This window comes from Tenrec ecaudatus, chromosome 1, assembly GCF_050624435.1.
Source record: "Tenrec ecaudatus isolate mTenEca1 chromosome 1, mTenEca1.hap1, whole genome shotgun sequence".
NCBI lineage: Eukaryota > Metazoa > Chordata > Mammalia > Afrosoricida > Tenrecidae > Tenrec > Tenrec ecaudatus.
In genome coordinates this window covers 179869628-179887886 of record NC_134530.1, presented here as the reverse complement: position 1 = coordinate 179887886, position 18259 = coordinate 179869628, and the positions used below count along the sequence as shown (strand labels likewise).

General features: G+C 43.2%; 1 protein-coding gene across 1 annotated transcript in view; it reads left to right on the top strand.

The window, feature by feature from the left end:
• The window catches only part of ADCY10 (adenylate cyclase 10), a 108360-nt gene extending 91724 nt beyond the window's left edge, over positions 1–16636 (top strand). Inside the window, exons 30-32 of the mRNA XM_075540467.1 lie at positions 1657–1852; positions 15614–15802; positions 16475–16636. Of these exons, the coding sequence (XP_075396582.1) occupies positions 1657–1852; positions 15614–15802; positions 16475–16636 (547 nt within the window). The remainder of the gene's footprint in view (positions 1–1656; positions 1853–15613; positions 15803–16474) is intronic.
• The last annotated feature ends 1623 nt before the right edge of the window (positions 16637–18259 follow it).

Here is an 18259-nt window from a genome sequence, read left to right as displayed (position 1 = left end):
GCAGGTGGCCTTCCTCAGTTTGGAATTTAGGGTTAGATTTATCTACTCAGCAGCAGGTATTTGTAGGAAACTTGAGGTTGCCCGCACGGAGACAAGTCTCTTTCCACCACAAGGCAGCGAGAAGGACTGTGTCCTCACTTGAGACAGGATCAAGACTGACCTACCCATCTCCAACTCCTTTCCAAAAGTCCCCGCCAGCTCCTTCAGGACAGGGTGAGGAGAAAAGAGACCTGGAGCTCAACACCAATCCCCCCACCCCCCAACCCATGTACAGGATCCTCAGGGGTGAGGGAGAAGAACTCAACCTCCACCTTTAACCCATCCTGGTTTTTAACTCTTTCAACTGGTGGCGGTGGCTATCTGCCTTAGGGAAGGAGGGCAGCAGTCCCTAAGTGAGCCATCCATCCGCCTCCCGCAGGCTACACTGCCCCCGGGGACTCCCTGGGTCCAATGGTGGCCACTTGTGACTTTGCCTCCGAAGACGGTGAAATAGGTCCGAACGAACATTAGTAAAGTTACATCTACGACTATTCCCAAGGCTGAAAGTCATTCTCTGTTGAACTCTCCGTGAAAAATGACAGGCAGTCATGTTTTCTAACATGGTTCATCAGAAGCTTTGTGATAAGAGGAAATGAAACTATGAAGATATTCCTATGTCACAAAGTGGAATTGTGTCGAATATGGACACAAACCCTCTCTCACTATAAATTGTATTGGGAGAAAATTCAAACCCAAACCAAGAGCTGCTCTTGCCAGCCAAAGTCCCCTTCCTGCAAATGAACGTTCAGGGTCAAAGCAACTTGCCCATGTGAATGAAAGTTCAAGAAATTAAAGCCCCCACGTCATCCCTTTCTCAGTCCAATGTCTTCTTCTTTTCCATCGGAATCTCCTCAGACTAGAGGGTCCCTTGGGCGAGCACGTGTCAAACTGCAGTAGGAGTTGGTCACTGAAGGAGCTCGGGGTGGGGGGGGGGCTGTGGGATAAGTTTCAGGCCGGTCAAAGCAGAAGAAAGAGGAGGCTGCCTGATCCCATGAAGAAACACAGTCTCAGAAACCCTGCTGGCAAAGGGAGTTAACTGCAAGGTTAGCCGTTTGAAATCACTAGCCGCTCCTTGGGCAAAGTGGAAGCTTTCTACTCCCGGAGAGAATGACAGTCTTGGGGACCCCACACGGGCGGTTCTACTCTGGCCAGGAGGGTCACTATGAGCCGGAAATGACTCGGTGGCCTTCAATTTGGGGTTTAAGAATCACCTGGAAAGTTGATCAACTCTGATGCCTTGTCTCGCCCTCACTGTCAGGAGCTCTGGTGTCCAGGTGGGTGCGTTACAAGCTGGATTGCTAACTGCAAGGTCCATGTAAACATGGTAATATGTATATCCCCTCATATGACTATTGCATTAGATGGTTAGAGACTGTGTGTAAAACATGTTGCTTAATGCCTGACCCTTTGAGTCAACACATGGTGACTACTATTGTGTGAATATTCCCAAGGAATCTATTCTTTCCAAGTTCCATCTGACATAATTTTCCTATTTTTCAGAGCGAGTTGAGTGGGGACTTCTAGAGACCCGCTTAGTAAGATACGCTGCCGGAATGACCCATTTCAGAAAATCAGCCCATCCTAAGGATTTTTTTTAATGCTTTTGTGTTGATACAGGTATGCTAGACTTCAAGAATGGGGCAATTTTAAAATATTTTCCAATAAAGCTAAAGTTCTAGTGCCAAGAAGAACCCCAACCTCTCTTTACTGTGACGGAGTCAGTAGGTACCTAGAGGGACAAGTGCTCTACCTTCAAAACCAAATTGAAGGGCAAGCTGAGAATGCCCAGGACAGCGGAGTGGAGATACTCAAGGTGAGGCCTCTCCTTGCTCCTATGGAAGTCACTTCCTCAGTGGGTTTCCATGTACCATCCATGCTAACTAGTTTCTCTGATGACAACATTTCTATGTTTATAATAGAAGTTGCTCAATGTATGTGGGAGGCGGGAGACAGAGCACTAGAAGCGACGGTGATTACACAACCCATTTTTAAAAAAAGTGACTTAACCATGGGGGCTGGGGGAGGGAGTGTTCTGAAATTGACTGTGATAATGATCGTTCAACGCTTCTTCTTACGATTGAACTAATGAATTGTGTGATGCATGAATTAAGTGCCAATAAAACTATTAAAGAATAAAAACTGCCTATCAGCTTACTATGCCCACTTTTTATCTATTGAGATGCCACCTTCCAGATTTCGCTCTCTGTGTGTATGTGTGTGATTTGTATTTCCCTAATGACTAGGGATATTGAGCATATTTTCATGTGTTTTTTTTACCATCTATCTTCTTTGGAGAAATGTCTGTTTGAATCATTTACCCATTTTCATTAGTTTTTTTTTGTTATGAGTTCTTAAATGCATTCTGGAATATATAATTTGCAGATATTTTCTCCCATAATATGAGTAGGCTTTTTATTTTCTTAACAATACCATTTGATACATAAGAGGTTTTCATTTTATTAATTTTGATGAAGTCTGGTGCTTTTGATGTCATAGCTAAGAATCCATTGCCAAATCCAAGGTCCTAAGATTTAATCCTATGTTTTCTTCTAAGAATGTGTGCACTAAGTGAGGGGCCAGGTAGGAAACTCTACCTCTATTTGCTAACTGCAATCGTAAGGATCAGCATGAGTCTGATCCCAAAATATGGGGTTGGATCCGCTCCTTACTTTCCATGATTTCATCCTCATTACCAGCCAGAGTCGGGCATATTGGCTCACACATTGAATGAACTCATCCTGCACACTGCCAGACAGACAAACGCCAGCCCCTGCTGGTTCTCACTGGTCCGGAGGGTTTGTGAATTAGATGGAATGACACAGAATCTAGCAGAGGGTATAACATACTTCCTACTACAGCTTTCCGATGACCAAGGAGGCTATAAAGGAAGAGATACAAGGGGTGAGATCTGAAAGTGGTGGCAGCCCTGAGCTGCCATGATTCTCTCGGATGCACGGTCACCAACCAAGAAGTTCATCAGAGCTTTGAGGCTCATGTCTGTTATAGTTTCCCCATGTGGCCAAGGTAGATTATTGCATCTATGACTCATTTTTTTCTGTTTGTTTGTTTTATGCTTTATTGTGACTTGGGTGAAGGTTTACAGAGCATATCATGTTTTGCACCCAACAACTGATACACGTTTTATTCTCGACTCATTCCTTGCAATCCCTTTAATATACCATCACTTATCCCACTTTTCTTTCTTCTTTTTTTAAATCGTTTTATTAGGGGCTCATACAACTCCTGTCACAACCCAAACATACATCAATTGTGTAAAGCACATTTGTACATTCATTGCCCTCATCATTCTCAGAACATTTGCTCTCCACCTAAGCCCCTAGCATCAGCTCCTCTTTTTCCCCCTCCCTCCCTGCTCCCCTCTCCCTCACGAACCCTTGATAATTTATAAATTATTATTTTGCCATATCTTTCCCTGTCCAATGTCTCCCTTCACCCACTTTTCTGTTGTCCATCCCCCAGGAAGTAGGTCACATGTAGATCCTTGTAATCGGTTCCCCCTTTGCAGCCCACCCTCCCACCACCCTTCCAGTATCGCCACTCACGCTACTAGTCCTGAAGGGATCATCCACCCTGGATTACCTGTGTTTCCAGTTCCTATCTGTACCAGTGTGTATCCTCTGGTATAGCCAGATTTGTAAGGTTGAATTGGGATCATGATAGTGGGGAAGGAGGAAACATTTAGGAACTAGAGGAATGTTGTGTTTCATCATCGCACCCCGTCCAGCCTGTCTCCTCCCTGAGACCCTTCTGTAAGGGGATGTCCAGTGGCCTACAAATGGGCTTTGGGTCTGCTCTCTGCACTCCTCCCCCCCCCATTCAATATTATAATATTTTTTGTTCTGGTGATGCTTGATACCTGATCCCTTCGACACCGAGTGATCACACATACTGGTGTGCTTCTTCCATGTTGGCTTTGCTGCTTCTGAGCTAGATGACCTCTTGTTTACCTTCAAGCCCTTGAGACCCCAGATACTATATCTTTTGATAACAAGGCACCATCACCTTTCTTCGCCACATTTGCATATACACCCATTTGTCTTCAGCGATTGTATTAGGGAGGTGAGCACACAATGATATGATTTTTTGTTTTTTGATGCCTGATAATTGATCCCTGCGGCACCTTGTGATCACACAGGCTGGTGTGCTTCTTCCATGTTGGCTTTGTTGCTTCTGAGCTAGATGGCTGCTTGTTTATCTTCAAGCCTTTAAGACCCCAGATGCTATATCTTTTGATAGCCGGGCATCATCAGCTTTCTTCACCACATTTGTTTATTTACCCACTTTGTCTTCAGTGGTTGTATCAGGAAGGTGAGTATTATAGAATGCCAATTTAATAGAAGAAAGTATTCATGCATTGAGGGAGTACTTGAGTGGAGGCCCAATGTCCTTCTGCTACTTTAATACTAAACCTATAAATACATGCACATAGATCTATTTCCCCATCCTCACATCCTCATATATAAATATATTTGCATATGTATATGATTTTATTTAGACCTCTATAAATGCCCTTTTCCTCCTAGCTCTTTCCTCTATTTCCTTTGACTTTCCTCTTGTCCCACTATCTTACTCAGGCTTCATTTGGCTTTCAGCAATTTCTCTTGGTTACATTACCCTTGATCATGCCCTACCAGGCCTCCCACACCCTCCTCACCACTGATTTAGATCACTTATTATTCCCTCGTTCCGGGGTTTGTTAGCACCACTACATTTCCCCCCACATCTCCCTCTCCCGTGTCCCCCGGAACTGTCGATCCTATTGTTTTTTGCTCCAGATTGTTCATCCAGCCTATCTTATTTAGACAGACCTGCGGAGATAGTAACATGCACAAAAACAAGACAGAGCACAACCAAGCAACACTATACAACAAAACAACAACAAACCAATTACAAAAAACAAAGCACAACAAGAAAGAAAAGCTTGTAGTTAGTTCAAGGACTGTTTGTTGGCCTTCAGGAGTATTTTCCAGTCCAGTCTGTTGGGGCACCATGCCCTGGCCCCAAAGTCCACCTTCAGCATTCCCTGGAGACCTCGCCACTCTGTTCCCTTGCTGTTCTGTTGCATCCCCCCTTAGTGTTTTGCCTTGGTATGGCAGGATCAGATAGGGTGAAATTCCCACACTGTGTCTCTAGTGTTGTCCCCTGTAGGACTATGGGTCAGTTAGCGACGTCATGTCTCATAGTGGGGCCGGCCATGTGGTCCTCTATGTGGACTGGGTGCTCTAATCAGGAACATCATCCTCAAGGCTTGGTGGGCCAGGATGTGCTCCACACACTCTTCCTCCCCGTTCACCTGCTCCCGTGTGCTCTGATCAGATTCAATGCCGGCCTTTGAAATAAATTCTTCTAGGGGGAGGGGCAGGCATCCATGTAGTAGTTGGGATTGGGGCCGGCCCCTCAAACCTCTCCACTGGGTCCCTACTCCACACCGGCATGTTTCATTCACATCTTGGAGCACTGGGGTGAAGTCTGGTCCCTCTTTCCCTGTGGAGACATAAACAATAACCTTCCCCTTGGGTGGGTTAGTGCCCTGTGCCCCTGCTACCCATTTCTTTTTTTTCTTTTTAGGGTCTTTTTTTCTTTTTTTACATTTTATTAGGGACTCATACAACTCTTATCACAATCCATACATATACATACATCAATTGTATAAAGCACATCCATACATTCCCTGCCCCAATCATTCTCAAAGCATTTGCTCTCCACTTAAGCCCTTTGCATCAGGTCCTCTTTTTGCTACCCATTTCTTTAAAAAAAATTGTTTTCCTTTCCCCATCTCCATTTTAGTGGTCTACCATGTGTATCTCTGTATTTAGTCTGGTCCCTGCCATCCTACCTGCTCCTCACCCCAGGAATATTTGTATACAGTAGCTTTTTCCCGATGCCCCTTTTGCATTGTTTTAAAAAGCTTACCTCAGCGGACTCATGTTGTACTTGGCTTACTTCGCTTAGCATGGTTTCCTCCAGTTCTTCCCATGCAGCAATGTGCTTCATATGTTCATCACTGCTTTTTAGCGATGCATACCACAGCTTTTTAATCCACTTGTCAGTTGATGGAAATTTGGGTTGTTTCCAACTCTTTGCAATTGTGAACTGTGCCGCAATGATCATTGGAGCACAGATGTCTGGCCTTGGTTTGTTTCTTGCCTCTTCTGGGTATATGCTCAGTAAGGGGATTGCTGGGTCATATGGTAGCTCAATTTCCATCTGTTTTAAATATTGCCAGATTGATTTCCATTGTGGCTGTACATACTTACAGGTCCACTAGCATTGGATAAGCGTTCCTGTCTCCCCACGGCCCCTCCAACACTTGTTGCTTTCTTATTCTTTTAATTGGGGTGTCTTTGCAGGTATTAGGTAGTACCTCATTGTTGTTTTAATTTGCATTTCTCTTTTGGCTAAAGATTGGAAACATTTTCTCATATGGTTGTTGGCCATTCAGATTTCTACCTCTGTGAAACTTCAGTTCAGATCCTTTGCCCACCTCTTCAGTGGGCAATTAGATTTTTTTTCTTTTTGGAAGCTAGCAGAGTATTGTAGACTTTAGTAATAAGGCTTTTGTCTGATGTGTCATTGCTAAAGATATTTTCCTAGTCTGTGGTCTCTCTTATTACTCTCTTGGTGAATTACTTCAATGTACACAGGTATTTTATCTTCAATATATCCCATTTGTCAATTTGTGCCTCCTCTGTGCTTGAGTCCTTTCCTATTTCTGGTAGCCTATGTTCTCAAGTTGGTCCCAATTCCCTCATTGATGCCCCTAATAGTTTATGGTTTAACTTCAAGGTCTGTGATCCACCTTGAGTTTATTCTTGGGCATGGAGTGAGATAAGGGTCTTCCTTCATTTTCTGCAGGTAAATATCCTTTTTTTTTCCCCAGCACCACTTGTTAAAGAGGGCATCTGCTTCCCATTGGATATTTTTGGGGCCTTTATCAAGATCGGTTGTCTTTATGCTGATGATTTTATTTCTGGGTTTTCAGTTCTTTTCCATTGGTCTGAGTATCTGTCATTGTACCAATACCATGCGGTTTTGAGAACTGTGGCTGTATAGTATGTGCCAAAGTCAGGTAAAGCAAGCCCTCCCACGGTGTCCTTCTTCTTGAGGAGTTCTCTGCTAATTCTGGGCTTCTTCCCTCTCCATATGAAGTTGGTAATCAGTTTTTCCATTTCTTTGAAGAAAGATGAGGGTAAGTGTATCAGGATTGCATTAAACTTATATAGTGCCTTTGGCAGAACAGACATCCTGATTATATTGAGTCTTTCAATCCACGAGCATGGGATATTCTTCCATTTGTTGAGGTCGCTCTTGGTTTCTTGTAATAGTGTTCTGTAGTTTCCCCCATATGAATCTTTTGTTCTTCTAGTCAGGTATTTCCCTAAGTATTTCAATTAGTATTTGGCTATTGTGAAGGGTACCACTTTTTGGATCTCCTTTTCTGTGGTCTTATCTGATGTGTAAAGCAGTCCGATGGACTTCTGTTTATTGATCTTGTATCCTACCACTCTGCCAAACTCCTCTATTGCTTCCAGTACTCCCGATGTGGAGCTTTTGGGATTTTCCATATATAAAATTATATCACCTGCAAATAATGATAGCTTCACCTCTTCCTTCCCCAGACAAATACCTTTGATGTCTTTTCTTTGCCTTATGCTGTTAGCTATAACCTCCAGCACGATATTAAATAAGAGTGGGGACAAGGGGCATCCTTGTCTTGTTCACTTTTTCAGTGGGATTTTGTTAGTCTTTTCTCCATTGAGTACCACGTCTGTTGGTTTTTCATATATAGCTTGAATTGTCTTGAGGAACTTTCCTTCCATTCCTATCTTCTCTAGTGTCTTAAACAGGAATTGGGGTTGGATGTTGTCAAATGCTTTTTCTGCATCTATCGATATTGTCATGTGGTTCTTATAGTTTTTCATGTCAATGTAATGAATAATACTAATGGTCTTTCGTATATTGAACCATCCCTGCATCCCGAGTATGAATCCCACTTGGTCATGGTGAATTATTTGATTTATATACTTTTGTATTCTTTTGGCTAGTATTGTGTTAAGAATTCTTGCATCAATGTGTATTAGGGATATTGGTCTGTAATTACCAATTCTTGTGGGATCCTTGACTGGCTTTGGTATTAGAGTTATACTAGCTTAATAAAAGGAGTTTGGGAGATTGCCGTCTTTTTCTATGTTCTGGGAGAGTCTGTGTAGGATTGGCGTTAGTTCTTCCCTAAATGCTTGGTCACATTCTCCAGTGAAGCCATCTGGTCCAGGTAATTTTTTTTATTGGTAATCCCTTGATAACCTTGTCTATTTCTTTTATTGCTATGGGTCTGTTTATATTCTTGACATCCATCAAGGATAGTTTAGGGAGGAATTGCTTTTCCAAGAAATTGTTCATGTCTTCTAAGTTGTTGAATTCGTTGGAGTACAGTCCTTCGCAGTACTGTGTAACTATCCTTTTGATTTCATTAGGGTCTGTTGTAATGTCCCCTCTTTCATGCCTTATTCTTGCTATTGAAATTTGTTCCCTCCTTTCTTTGGTTAAGTTTGCCAATGGTCTGTCGATTCTGTTTATCCTTTCAAAGAACCAACTTTTAGCAGTATTAACTTTTTCCATGGTTTTCTTATTTTCCCTCTCCTGAATATCAGCCCTGATTTTTTATTATTCTTTTGCTATTAGTAGAATTGTCCAGCCGACTCTGCTCTAGTTGTTGTAAATTTTGTGCCAGCATATCAGTCATGAGTCTCTCTTCCCTTCTTAGTTGTGCATGTATTGCTATGAAACTTCCTCTGATAACAGCCTTTGCCTGGTCACATAGGTTTTGGTACATTGTGCTCTCATTCTCACTGGTTTCTAGAAATTTCCTAATTTCATCTCTGTTCTGTGCCAGTACGCATTCCTTTTGTAATAGACAGTTATTCATCCTCCAATTGCTTGCTCTTGTTTTCTTTGTCTTCCTTTTGTTTATTTCCAGCCTTATGGCACAGTGGCCAGAGAGAGAGGTCTGTATGATATCAATGTGCTTAAGTTTATGTAGATTCGCCTTATGCCCCAGCATGTGGTCTATCTTCGAATATGTGCCATGTGGACTTGAAAAGAATGTGATTTTTTTTTTGTATTTGGATGAAAAGCTTTGTAAATATCTATCAGGTCAAATCATCTAATTGTAGTGTTTAGATCTCTAGCCTCCTTGTTGAGTTTCTTTTCCTGTGTTCTATCTTTCTCAGAGATCTGTGAATTGAAGTCACCCACTATAATTATTCAGGTTGTGGTTTCTTTTTTCATCTTTTGGAGTGTTTGGTTGATGTATTTAGCTGGTCTCTCATTCGGGGAATGTGTGTTTACAATGCTTAGTGGTTCTTTGTCTACCATTCCTTTGACCATTATATAGTGTCCCTCCTTCTCTCTTTTTATGGTTTGCCCTTTGATGTCAGTTTTAGTCAAGATTAGGATTGCAACCCCTGCTGTTTTTGAATTGCTGTTTGCTTGGTACGCCTTTCTCCAGCCTTTGATTCTCAGCCTATTTTTGTCTGTAGCCTTGAGATGTGTCTCCTGTAGGCCGCAGTTTGATGGGTGTGTTTTCTAAGCCAGTCTGCTAGTCTCAGTCTTTTAATGCCTGAGTTCAGGTCAGTGATATTCAGGGTTATTATCTCCATCTGCAGACTCTGTGATGTCATCTTATACCTTCTGTATTGGGTGTTTTCCTACCATCTTTTCTCATTAGTGTGCTGTTTGTGCGTGTGTACGTGTGTGTGTGTGTTTCATTCTTGACTTCTTTCTACCCTTAAGCCAATGCTATCTTGGTATCTGTTTTCTCTTTGTTGCCCTCTGGGTGAGGTTGTTCTATGTGGTGGTCTCTTATTTATGCTTGATGAGTCTTGTTCTTCTGCCCATATTGGGTCAGCAAGGATCTTTTGCAAGGCTGGGTTTCTTCTGACGCATTCTTTGAGTTTTTCCTTGTCTGGGACGACTCTTACTTCTCCATCTATCTTAATGGATAATTTGGCGGGGTAGAGTATTCTTGGGATTGCGTTGTTTTCCTTCAATTTTTGGAATGTTACTCCACGCTCTCCTCTTCTTCATAGTTTCTGCTGAAAGGTCTGAGCATATTATTATTTGGGAACCTTATAAGTTCCTAGCTGCTTTCATGATTTTCTCCTTTTCCTCAAAGTTGGATAGTTTAACTATTATGTGTCTTGGTGATTTCTTCTTGGGATTAAGTCTAGCTGGAATTCTTTCATCTCCTTGAATGGTTGCCTGGTTTTCATTCATTAAGTTGGGGAAGTTTTGCTCCAAGAATTTTCTCACTATTGTTGCAGATGACTTCTTTGTTGTGTCTTTCTCCGGTAAACCAATAATTGTAATGTTGTTCTGCTTCATAGCATCAGACATACCTCTTAGGTTTTCTTCAGCTTCTCTGATGATCTTATTAGATTTTTGTTCGCAGTTATGAAAGTCGGCTTGGCTGTCCTCCAAGCCACTGATGCATTTGTCTGCTTTCTCTAGTTGATTCTTGGGGTCCATGTTTCTGCTACTCGTTTTTGTTATCTCCTCCCTAAGCTCCTGTATTTCCCTTTGGTGTATGGCCTTTATCTCGTCTATCATTTCAAGCTTGTTCTGTATTGTTACCCTCATATCCTGTATGACTCCAAGCATTTCTTTCTGTGGCAGCTCAATGTCTGCTTCTTCTGTGCGTGTCGTTTTGTTCAGACATCTTCTGCCATCGCCCTTTGCTTCTCCTGTTTTTTTGTTGACATTGTTGGGGCGGATGGCTGTTTGCATTGCACTGTTTTAGAGGAACCAGGTGCCATTTTCCAGGGAGTCGAAGTACACTGGCTCTCTCTGGGAGACTTGTAGAATGCTACTTCGAACTGCCTACAGCTAATTTCACTATGGAATTAATCTACCACTTTATCCTCCTGTGGCTTCCCTCTCAGGGGAGTGCCCCAGAAGACTGGTGGGTTGCCAGTTGGTGAAGGTTGGGCAGAGGTTCCTGCAGCAGCTTGGAAGGTTGACAAGTGTTGGCCAAGCTGTCTTAGGCCCCCAGACACACAGGCAGGAATTCCCTGGTAAGAAGCTGGGCTGAGTATCCCCTGGTGGATGTCTGCAGGGCTTTCCCCAGTCTCCAGTTAGCTTCACAGGGTGGAGCTCACCTAGCTGGGTGTGGCACAGGCGTAAATGCCCTAGGCAAAGAGGAGTGTTCTGGAGGTCAGCAGTGGAGTGTGAGAGAACAGGAAAGAGACAGAGGTGGGGGAAATTTTTCAAAGTAAGCCTGCTGAGACTGTGTGGGGATATAGAGAAGAGAGGGAAACAAAAGTAACACTATAACTGAACCCCAATCCCTGTCGTGGAACTTCAAGGGTTTAATCCCTCCCCTGAGGTGGTGGCAAGCTGTGGCTAGTTGAGAAAAAGCCCCTGCGCAGCCCTCCAAGACTGTGGGGAAATAGAGAGAAGAGAGGGAAACAAAAGTAGCAAAGTGGCTGAAACCTTCTCCTTGCCCATGGAGCTGCAAGGGTTTAGTTCCTGCCCTGAGGCTTTGGCAAACTGTGGTTATGTTGAGATTAAGCCTCCACGTGGGCTCCAAATGGTCCCAGCTCAGGCAGAGATATTGGCGAGGCTAAAGTCAAGCCCTAACTAGCCTCCATGGTGGTAAGCCAAAAGCCCCAAGCCCCTCAAAATCTTGTGGGTCTGTGCCTACTTATCTTTATGACGCTCCTCCTGTGGTCCAGCAGTGTTGAATTTCCCTCTAAGCAACTCTCTTGGGCTGAATTCTGCAGAGTCCTTCTGGTATGTGTTACTCTGTGGCCATCTTCCCGGAAGTCTCCTATCCCACTTCTTTCATCTATTTCCTGTTTCCATTCTTTCTTCTTTCCTAACCCTCTGCCCTTAGGTAAATGCTGTATTTTTTAAAATCTTAAATTGTTGATCATTTTAACCTGGCATAATAAGTTCAGTTCCAAGCCTGAAGGGTGGCTAAGGGCCACAATCTTGGCGGGCCCAGCAGTCTTTCTCTATCTGACCAATAAGCCTGATGTCATGATTTTAAGTTCTACTCTGCATTTTCCTCCCACTCTATCCAGGACCCTACAATATAGGCCTTTTCAGAGTAGTTGGTACTGGTAGCTGGGCGCACCATCTAGTTCTCTGTCCATGAGTCCACTGAGCTAATTGTGTCCATAGGACTCATTTCCTCCAGAAAATGAGAGGCCAATGTTTTCACCTTAGCTGGCTGATCCTGATCTTTTAAAACCCCAGTCACTAATCCCCAGAGTAGACCGAGAACATTCTCTTTGTGAAATATGCTATGCCAATTGAACTTTACTCCCCCTGAGCCCCCAGTTCAATGACTTATTTCTTCAAGATGTTTGGTTATGGCTGAGATGCTTTCATGACTTTGCCCTTAGTATGCTCCACCATATTCCTATATATATTTGCAACAAAGACACGTCCACATAGTCTCTGTCCAGCCTATCTGACTTCTCACTTTCTCTCCTACACTCATTCGGTCTGTGTGTCTATCCAAGCACCTATTTGTAGGTCACAATTATTACAGAATTGTGTATTTAACAATGTTTGCCTCTGTTGCCTTTAACTCTTGCAGAACTTCCTGCCTCCATCATTTTTCCTAATCTTCCTCTTTATGTTACCTTTCCCTTTACCAAGCAAACATTCATCTTCCCTCCAGACCAGTGGTTCTCAATCTTCCAAATGCCATGACCCTTTAATATAGTTCATGTTGTGATGAGCCCCCCAACCATAAAGTGATTTTTGTTGTTACTCCATAACAGTAGTTTTGCTACTGTTATGAACCAGGCAACCCCTGTGAAAGGGTTGTTGAACCCCCAAAGGGGTTGCGCCCCACAGATTGAGAACCACTGCTCTAGACCATGACTTTCCCTCCCTTTCTTCCTCTCCTCCCCTGTTAATCATCATTAAAAAAAAGTTTCTTCTAGTGTGAAAACTGCTTCTTGACTTTTTCTAATAGCAGGCTTATACAGTGTGTCTGATTGTGACAGCATGACTCTCAAGATTTAGGTAACAGCTCGAAAGGACTGAGAACCAACGCTAAATAGCTTTCTGCAAGGTATTTTCACACTGTGAAATATAATGGTGTTAGCTTCTGTATTTCAGTAGTTGGTCCATTTTAGCTTTTGTGATTTGTGTGGGGAAAGGTCCAACTTTGCTCTTTTGCATGTGTGTATCCATATATCTTAGCACCATCTTTTGACAAGACAATGCTTTCCTCCATTGAGTGGTCTTGGCACCCAGAAAAGAGTTTTTAACCATTTTATGCATGCTCTCATTTATTTAATGATTCTTTTTTTTCTTTCCAAATACCAGATACCTTACATATAACAAGTGAGCTGGAAGCCCTATTACTTTTAAATATCTGTTGAGGACTAATAAAGATACACCTCACTTTTAGCCAACTTCATGTATGAAAATCCAGATAAATAAATTAGCAGGTGATTCAAAGAAATCACATTTTTATTTGCTGATAAAACTCAACCATCCCCAAACAGTGTAGCTTACAATATAGTAGATGCTATTGGGATGGCAGCAAAAATGAGCAAAGCACAATCTTTCCACTGAAGTCGTTTGTGATTTATTGGAATTCCAAGACAGGGTGAGGGGAGAGGGAGCCATCGTGAGATGTAAAACTGTTTAAGAACAAAAACGTACAGTCAAACTTTGCATCATCTGCTGCAAACAAACTCTTTAAAGTGTTGAAAAGCAAAGCTGTCACTTGGAGGACTAAGGTGCACCCGATCTAAGCCAGGGCATTTTTAATCACTTCATATGGAAAAGCTGTACAGCGATTAAGGAAGTTGACATAAGAATTGGTGTCTCTGAATTGAATGGTGGTGAGGATTACTGAATAGCCATGCTATGGACCGCCAGACCAAAGAACAAATCTGTCTTCGAAGAAGTACAACCAGAATGGATAGTCCTTCGAAGTTAGGGTGGTGGAACCTCTGTCTCATATGCTTTGGACGTATCCTCAGGAGGGAACAGTCAGGACATCATGCTTGGTAAAGGGGACAGTCAGAGAAAAGAAACACAACAAGATAGATTGACACAGTGGTTACAACGTTGGACCCATAAGTCCAATGAGTATAAGGATGGCACAGGACCAGGAAGTGTTTTATTCTATTGTGTACAGGATCACTGTGAGTTGGAACCAACACTATGGTTCCCAACAACAACAAACTTCCACAGTACATGGACAGAGCATTTTCTTCTACAAAGAAGATGTGTGAGTTATTGAGTGAATGGATGATCTGCTCAATAGTTATGTATCAGGTTAGTCAGTAAGACATGGTTTTTGTTTCCTTTTCTATGATATGGAAATAACTGTAATAAAACTGTAGACATTATTTTGTTGACTACTGTATTAGACTAGGTGTCCTCATTAAACAAGCAAGAAGCATATATGCAATAGAAAGAACTTGATATCAAGAAAAAATGTGTATCAGGAAAGTGGCCCACATAGCTACAGAGTGGGCAAGCCCAGTCCCACTGAAGAACCAGGCCAATGTAGACAGAGTCAACAGAGTTGAGTGCATTCAAGGCAGAGAACATGGAAGGCTGGTGACAGCTCTAAAGGGTCAGTGGGCCACAGGGTGGCTAGAGGCCCCAATGCCAGAAGGCCAGATGCAGGAATCGGACTGGCAGGAAGTGGAGGAGGGCTCTTCACCGTATCTGGGAAGATATCAAATAGGCCACACCCCCAAGGAGCCATCCTCAGTCTTTGAGCTGAATGAGAGGTTGCCAAGTTGAAATAAGGTCTAACTGTCCCAACCAACAAGTTAGCAAAACCCGCAAAAAAGACACATTCATGCTCTGGAGAAGCCTAATATAGTTTTCAGAAAACATTCTGGCAATATGTGTAAATATTTTGAACATGTGCACCTTACTTGGCCCAAAGATCCTCGCTCAGGAATTATCCTAAAGAAATAATCAGATGACAAACAAAAATGGATCTTAACTGAAGTTGATCTCAGTCTTTATCATATTGTCAGGCCCATTCTGTCATACTACGTCCCTTATCTGGGTCCAGTTAGTATTTGAGCTTGTGAGCTCTGGTATATATATATATTGGAAAATGTTTCCAAAACTATATTAATTGAAGAAAAATGTGACCTCCTTGTGTGACTAGTGTGTTTCCACTTGTGTTAGGAGTGTGGTGCATGTGTGTTTGTGTATATGATAGCGAGATAAAAATATGGGAGACCATGTGCCCATATATTAAAAATGTTTATTTCTAGATGCTAGAAGAAAACTTAGTCTTATTTTCTTTTGATGAATCTGATATGGGAGATTGATGAACCCTCCCATATCAGATTCCTGGCTTGGAAGGATTATGGGGGCTATTTCACATGACATTTATAGCCTTATTTGTACTTCTTGCCATGCATCTCTGAAATATATCTTCTTCCTTGATTGCTTTTATCCTCAAAATGTTCCCAAATCATCTATAGAAGAGATAGCCTTGCGGTCAAGGACCCCTGGTGATTCAGGCGTATGATTTTTGTCTTTGGAAAAACAGAACCTGGAGCGCATGGTGGCTCAAAATGCCACTGGCCCTGTCTTCTACCCGAGGTTCTACCACCTGATGGCTTATATCTGCATCCTCATGGGAGATGGGGTGAACTGTGACTTCTTTCTGACCTCAGCCCTACAGCTTTCTGAAATCCATGGCAACATGCTGGAGAAACATTGGCTGATCATCAGCAAAGTACGTGCCGTTCCCTGCTAGGGAGGCTCTCTCTCTTCCAAGGAAGCCCCACATACTCCACTGCCTGACTGGGTTTCAGCAGGCATGGAAGGTCATCCCAGTCCTTTTGGACTGTCACTGAAAGTGGGGACATGTTCATGTTCCAGTTGGTGAGCCTTTGAGTGACCATGGACTCGCCCCCTCCTCTACATTCCTACCTCCTCTTGTATCTGTGACCATTTTCCTCTTGTTTGCATATCTTTTATCCTCTCAAGAATGCGAACTCTAAGAAGGCAAAAAAAAAAAAAAACCCCAAACAACACTTATTTGTTAAATAAGCAAATGAACGTTCAAGGCCTCCTGTTCATTTAAAGATTCACATAAAGGGGCCCTGGTGGCGTAATGGGTTAATAGTTCAGCAGCTAAAGGAAAGGTCAGCTGTAGAAACCGCTGCTTCCTATTCACAGGCTCAGAAGTCCACGGGCAATTCTACCCTGTCCTGTAGGATCTCTATAAATTGGAACTGACTCAATGGCCATGAGCTTTCAGTGTCTGCACCCCATTTCATTGTCTGTGGGTTCTCATGCTTTTACAAGCTCAAGGCTATTTTAGCATATATGGTATTGAACCAGTCTTGAACTACACAAGGCAAGGGGCACTAAGTAACGCTTAGTTCTCTTTCCCTCCTCTCAGGAATGGTGGTACTCCGGCTCTGAGTCCACGGAAGACCAGTGGCTGCAAACAATCCTGGGCTTTCCCACGTGGGATAAAATTGTATCAGGCAAGGTAAACATACAGGACCTCCATAAAAACAAATTCCTGATGAAAATCAATATCCTGGACAACCCTTTCTAGCATTTCATGAGCGAGAAGAAATGTTTCTGTGACATCCTCACCTGCTGGTCACCATCCCTCAGCCTTTCTCAGAGGCTGACACTCTCCAGGTTCCTGCGTCCTCGCTCCTGTTTCACGCACAGCCACGCTCGTTTCTCCTTCCCGGAGGCCTGGGGAGGGCCCCCCAGGGTTGGGCTTCACTCGCTCTTAAAACCGGTTCTCTTTCATGTCCTGTGGGTTTCACTTGGCCTTTGTTCCAGCTGATGCAAACTAGTATTAAACGGAGAAGCATGCATGCCAAGATGAAGATAATGTACATCTTTAAAAAAAGATGGTGTACAACAGATACATTGCTAGTTAATGCATTAAACTGAAAATGTTTCTTTTTAAATGTCCAGTTGTGGTATGTTTTGCACATAGCACAGTAGAGATGGGATTAAAACACGGTCTTTGTCATCAAGAAGTTTGTGATTGGAAGCCAAAAAAAACAAAAACAAAAAAAACCCTTTTTATTGCCAATTGGGCAAAAGTTTACGCAGCAATTTCCTGTTCTAGTCACCAATTCATGCACATCGGTTCGTGTCACTGATTGCAAGCCTCTTCAACCCTGAATTCCATGCTTCTTTCCTAACCCGCTGGCCTCCTGAACTTTGCCCCTGGGGATCCTGCCCTGTTGATTTTGGTCTAAGATGTGTTTACTTCTCGACTGTGACTGTTCATCTCATTGACCTGCCTGTTGTCTGGCTGGAGATTGAACAAAGGTTAGCTAAATTTGAGATCGGGAGGAAGACTAAAGGCCATCATCTCAGCAGTTCCATCAGTCTGTGTGTCATAGTCCATTAAGATGGCCCTTCTAGCCATACTTCCTTAGGTGACAGATTAGACTCCTGGACGTTATGCTCCTGTGGCTGTAGTCTCATGCTGGAGGACGTACTCTGCCAATGGACAGGGGAGGGGGATTAAGACTGGACCTAAGTAAAGGGGATGAATCAAGTCACCCCTGTGTTCCCTTGATGACATCTTGAAGACCACGCCTTAGTACCTGCTGTGAACCAGGTCACACCCTTTGTTTTCCTTGAGTTTAAAATGGTGCTGCCACACTGTCCTAAAAACACGTTATCTCACCTGGAAAGCCGGCCCGTATTACCTGACTGAGCTTTGGTAGAAGCAAGAAGACCTGCTGTGACTTGGATATTTGGGGCTTCTGGCTCCGGACCCTGCATTGGGTCCCCCTTGCCTGACCTTTGGATTTGGGACTGAATAGCACCTACACCACATGAGAACTTTCCTCAAAGTGTCCTGAGTGTCTGTGGGACTTTGCAGCAAATCGTCGTAGAACCCGGGGACACAAGGAAAGATCCTCAAGGGAGGAGTGGGTGGGGGTGGGGTGGGGTGGGCTGGAGTAGAACAGCATCTTGAAAGAGTTGGACTTTGGGGACATCTCCAACTCTTTGCGATTAGTCTGGTATTAATTCTTCTAAAAGAGATGGTTACCAGTGTCTATTCAGGCAGGAAGCCTGCTGGCCAGTTTCATGATTGTTGGTTCTGTTCCATCGATTTCTCTCACTCTAACCAAGACCTTCTCATGTCATTTGCGTCACAGTGGTCAGCAGTGGTACTGGTGCGCCACCTAGTGCACAGGGC